General features: G+C 40.1%; 1 protein-coding gene across 1 annotated transcript; it reads right to left on the bottom strand.

Annotated features, from left to right (window-relative positions):
• Positions 1 to 2,220: 2,220 nt before the first annotated feature.
• LOC127103004 (putative aconitate hydratase, cytoplasmic) lies at positions 2,221 to 3,699 on the bottom strand. Its single transcript, XM_051040306.1, has one exon. It carries the CDS (start codon positions 3,694 to 3,696, stop codon positions 2,221 to 2,223), a length of 1,476 nt encoding a protein of 491 aa, XP_050896263.1. The 5' UTR covers positions 3,697 to 3,699.
• Between the last annotated feature and the right edge of the window lie 1,315 nt (positions 3,700 to 5,014).

The following is a 5,014-nucleotide window of genomic DNA, read 5'->3' on the forward strand; positions in this document are numbered from 1 at the left end:
TATTTATTTATTTATCTCTGTTTAAATAAAAGAAACTTAATTAATTAAAAAAAAAGAAAAGAAAAGAAAAGAAAAACAAAAAAAGGAAATGGAGACGAAGAAGAAGATGACAGAAGCTCGTCTTCCTCCGGTATCGCCCTCACGATCTTTCTTCTCTCCCAACCTTACACTTCTCTCTCAAGCGCGTTCCTAACCCTCAATCTCACTCAAACGCTCTCTCAGCTCACAATCTCAAAGAAACATTCTCTCTCAACTCTCACAAATATTTTCAATCAACAAGCATAAAGAGAAAGATAAAGAGAAAGAAAGAGAGGTCCTTACAAAGTGTCACTGCGGTGGTGGTGAAGGATGCGAAGCTGGCCTCCAGGTAATCAGTCTTGGGATTTCAGGGTTTTCTTTGCCTGAGATTTTTTGCCTCTAGCTTTCTGTTGTTCTCTTCAAAATCGCCTCCTCTCTTACTGATTTCTCTTCCTCTTTTATCCTCTGTGAATTAGGGTTTCAAAAGGGTCCTTGCTGTTCAAAAGGAGTAACTCTGTGAAGTCCCTTCGGTGTTCAGAAATTGGATTGGCCTCTTTGATGTTTGGACTTGGAACAGGTAACCTGAGCATCTGAGCATTCCTCTCTGTTTTGTTTCTATTCCAATTTGGGAATATTTCTTGAATTAACTGCTTGGTAATTAATTTTGCCTTTTTACTGCAGTGAAATAAATGGAACATGGGTTTGATTACAACACTGTTTTTTGATCATGTATGGTCTTGTTATGATTTTGGGTTTGCGCCATTATTACGGTTCATATGTTGCAGATTCACCTTGTAGGTTGTTATTGTGTGCAACACTGGCTTATGAAATGCTGTTGATTCCAGGTTGCAGTAAAGTGTGCCAACTGCAGGTTTTAGGGGGAGTTTCTTTGTGATATTGAGTGCTGGAAATGAGCAGTCCAACTTAATTGCCATTAACATGTGAGGGCTTCCTGTGATCCAAGGTTTATGAGATTTGATACGGATCGGGTTATGGCTGGTTGCTTTTGTGTCACCATAGATTAATTGACTCTGGAAGAAAATATTGGAGTTATTTGCAATCCAAGCTCCAATTAGAGATGAAAGAGTCAAAGAAACTGAGGCCAAGAATGTTGTCGCTGATGTGTTGGATTGAATGACAGATAGAGCTGTGCTAACATCCCTATTTTCAGCCTGCATAATTCTGTCAACCCATGCTCTTTTGTCATTGTTTTCAAATCCCATGACTGTGGTGTGAGGTCGATGGATGTATCCTGCATCACATTAGTCGGTGTCTCTTAGCTTTCAGATAATCCTTACAAAACACTTTTACTGTTTAATCAATTTTACACAGCTAAAGTTGAAGGGACAATTTTGATAAGGAGGGACAACGGCAAACTGTAGCTGAGTTGTTTCTTCGGCGGATTCCCAGTTTTCAGTTATTACCGCAGATAGTTTATCCGGACGAGAAGCCTTTAGGGAAACACATACCATGAGTCCATGACACAGTCAGCTAATTCATGGCTTCATGCTGGTAAGGAATTAGCAATAGATCATCTTCAACAGTACATCTGTATGCAGTATGCTCTAATCAGCCTTTTGATGCCTAAGTTTTCAGTAATATTGATTCAGGATCTTCATGCCTTAGATTCTACGCCGAAACTTAATCTGAAGATTTTCCAATCAATCTTTGCGGGAAGCCCTTGCGGGGCCGGCTTCGGCAGTTAGATGGCAGTAAGAATTGGATTTCCATTTTTTGTTACACCATTAATTTCCTCCTTCATAAAATCGGCACAACATCACTCTATTCTACTTCATTGTTAGTTAAAGGATTAGCCCAGTCTTCATTTCACTGTTGTATTTCTGTGTTTTCTCCTGACTTGCTCCAACTGACAGGAATTCCATCATGACTACTAACTTAGCTTGGTGATAAGCAACAACACTGCAGGAAGAATGCTTACAAGAACCAACTGATTTTTTTGATGAATGTGGTCAAATGGCATTGGATTGGTAACATGTTGCAGGTAGTATTTCAATACACTTATCATGGCAATTAATGAGTTGCTTATTGTTCAACAGGATTATGGTAACAAGGAGCTCAGGTACCATCTTTTATTCTTCTGCATTTCCTGCTTGTGATGTCAAGTGGCAGCTGGTGTTAGGTTAATTGGTTGATCTCATGACTTAGCATTCTATGTGTGGCATGAGCTGTTTTGATGCCTTGCTAGATATGTATTGGTTGCATTGCTTGCTGCAGTTTGTTGTTTGATGGCAGGTTGGAGGCTTTGGCTAGGTGATGTGGTGTACTATGAGCAGGACTGTCCTTGTTAATGTTTCCAGCAGGAGAAATGTGATCAGTTGTTATACTGTCACCAAAATTCAGCAGGCAATAAGCATCTTTCACACCATGAGGTCCAGGAGGATCCATGGTCATGCCCTTGAAGTATGGAGGTTCATGAATATATGTTGAGTTGGTGTCCCATGAGTACAGCTTCTCAGCAGGAACTTGTAGTTCGTTCCACATAGGATTACCCTTAGTAATAGATTCATATGTACTTCGGAACATGTCAGGCAACACACTGGATTGGACAGTCTGTGCAATTTCTTCAGTGGAAGGCCAAATATCCCTCAAGAAGACATTCTTGCCATCTTTTCCTGTCCCTAACGGCTCCTTTTCAAAGTCAATGTCAACCGTGCCAGCAAGAGCATAAGCCACAACCAGAGGAGGTGAGGCAAGATAGTTAGCGCGAGTTAGGGGATGCACTCGGCCCTCAAAATTACGGTTCCCTGACAGCACAGCAGATGCTACTATGTCATTTTCTGAGATAGCAGAAGAAACTGATTCGTCCAGATCTCCTGAATTGCCAATACATGTGGTACAGCCAAATCCAACAATATTGAAACCCTGCTCATTTAGATACTTTTGTAGGCCACTCTGAAGTAGATATTTGGTAACAACTCCAGAACCAGGAGCAAGACTTGTTTTTACCCAAGGTTTAACCTTCAAACCTAAGTCATGAGCCTCTTTTGCAATAAGACCAGCTCCAAGCATCACACTAGGGTTTGATGTATTTGTACAACTTGTGATTGCAGCAATCACAACGCTGCCATGTTTTAGCTCAGCTGGCTGCCCATGAAAATCAAATTTTGCAACCTTTCCTTGTGCTTCTTTTGGTATAGCAAATCCCTTAAATCCCACTTTGTTATCAAGATAAGAATGCCAATCAGCCTTCATTTCTTTCAAAGCCACCCGGTCATGAGGTCTCTTTGGTCCCGAGATACATGGTTCGACTTCGTCAAGATTTAATTCAAGATAGGAAGAATAAGCTCTGTCTTGTTGAGGCTCATTATAGTCGACAAATAATTTGTTTGCTCTGAGATAGGCCTCTATCATTGCCACAGTCTCGTCACTTCTTCCAGTTAGTTTGAGGTATTGTAATGTTACATGATCTACCGGGAAGAAACCCATGGTTGCTCCATATTCAGGAGACATATTGGCAATAGTGGCCCTGTCAGCTAATGATAATTCACCCATACCATTGCCATGAAATTCAACAAATTTCCCTACAACACCATGTTTCCTAAGAATTTGTGTGACAGTTAGAACCAAATCAGTTGCTGTAACACCATTGCGCAATTTTCCAGACAACTTGAACCCAACAACACCAGGTAACACCATACTCATTGGCTGGCCAAGCATTGCTGCCTTACAGTAACTGGTATTGCAGCGGCTGCTCTAGTTTCATTTGCTTGTTGCCTCAAATCCTGTCTGATTTTTCACATAATTATTTTGCAGTAACTTTGCTGCAGTGACAAGGGTTGAACGTGCTTGCAGGTCGGACGTTACAACTCTATTGTGCAGGCTGATGCAAGTTAGTGTAGGATGCTTACAAGGCAATGTTAAGTGTTTTCCGCTCCTGAATTCCTTTGCTGCTGTTATGCCTTGATATTATTTTGCGTGACTACTGTATGTTGCCTTAGCATGACAATGATGGTACATCAAGCAAACCAAAGGGAGAACAAGGCAAGGTAAAGTCCACTCTCTCCATTGTATCTTGCATTGAATTAAGAATTGAATGCTGGATTCATTGGTGTTGCATTACTGTATTAGGACCTAGTTCAAGGCAGACCAATACCAAGATTTGATGAGCCAACATGTCAAACAATGTATGGTATGCATGAGGTTGAAACAAGACCATTTGCTTGGAAGTGAAGCAACCAAAGTAAGACACAACCCACCATGGAAGTTGGGTGAAGAATCAAGGCAAATTAGGTTAGGTTAGGCTTTTGATGGTCAAAAATGGGGAGGTTGACTTTGGTCAAAGTGGACCAAAAAGTCAACTGTTGACCAAAGTCAACAATAGGTCCAAACTTCATATTTTGGGTATTTTTCTTTGTAAATGTACAATGTATTGATGATCATGGTAAAATTTAGGGTTTAATGGATTTGGGTTGACTTTGGTCAAAGTTGACCAAAAAGTCAACTGTTGACCAAAGTCAACAACTGGTCAAAAGTGTCAATTTTTTATTTTTCTTGTATGGAATCAAATGTAACGGTTTACAATGACATGAAATAAATTGAAATGGATTAACAAAAAGGTTTGAAGTTGGTTTCCAAATTGTTTTGTCTTATGACTTGCATGTTTGACTTTTGGAAAATAACTTGACTGATAATGTACATGAACAAAACCATGAAATGAGACCATAAGGTCAGGGTTTTGACATAGTATCCATGAACCAATAACTTGACTGGCCAGTGGCTAGAATTACGAGAAGCTTGGTTGTTCAGATGACCAAGACCATATGTACATTAACAATCACATCACCATGACTTTGGATCAAAAAACCAATCCTCATATAAAACCAAAGTAAGGTTAGGCCAAGCATGCCAAACAAACATAAAAATTTAAGACCAAAATCGGGGTATGACAACAGGTAATACTAAATATATCTCCAAAGGGGCAAAAGCATCGGGTATCCATAACCCTTGTTTTAGGTACGCTCATAAGGCTTTGGCG

The sequence above is a fragment of the Lathyrus oleraceus genome, chromosome 7 (assembly GCF_024323335.1).
Source record: "Lathyrus oleraceus cultivar Zhongwan6 chromosome 7, CAAS_Psat_ZW6_1.0, whole genome shotgun sequence".
NCBI lineage: Eukaryota > Viridiplantae > Streptophyta > Magnoliopsida > Fabales > Fabaceae > Lathyrus > Lathyrus oleraceus.

Coding starts and splice junctions, on each gene's coding strand:
- LOC127103004 (XM_051040306.1), bottom strand. CDS start 3,696: ATGCTTGGCCAGCCAATGAGTATGGTGTTACCTGGTGTTGTTGGGTTC.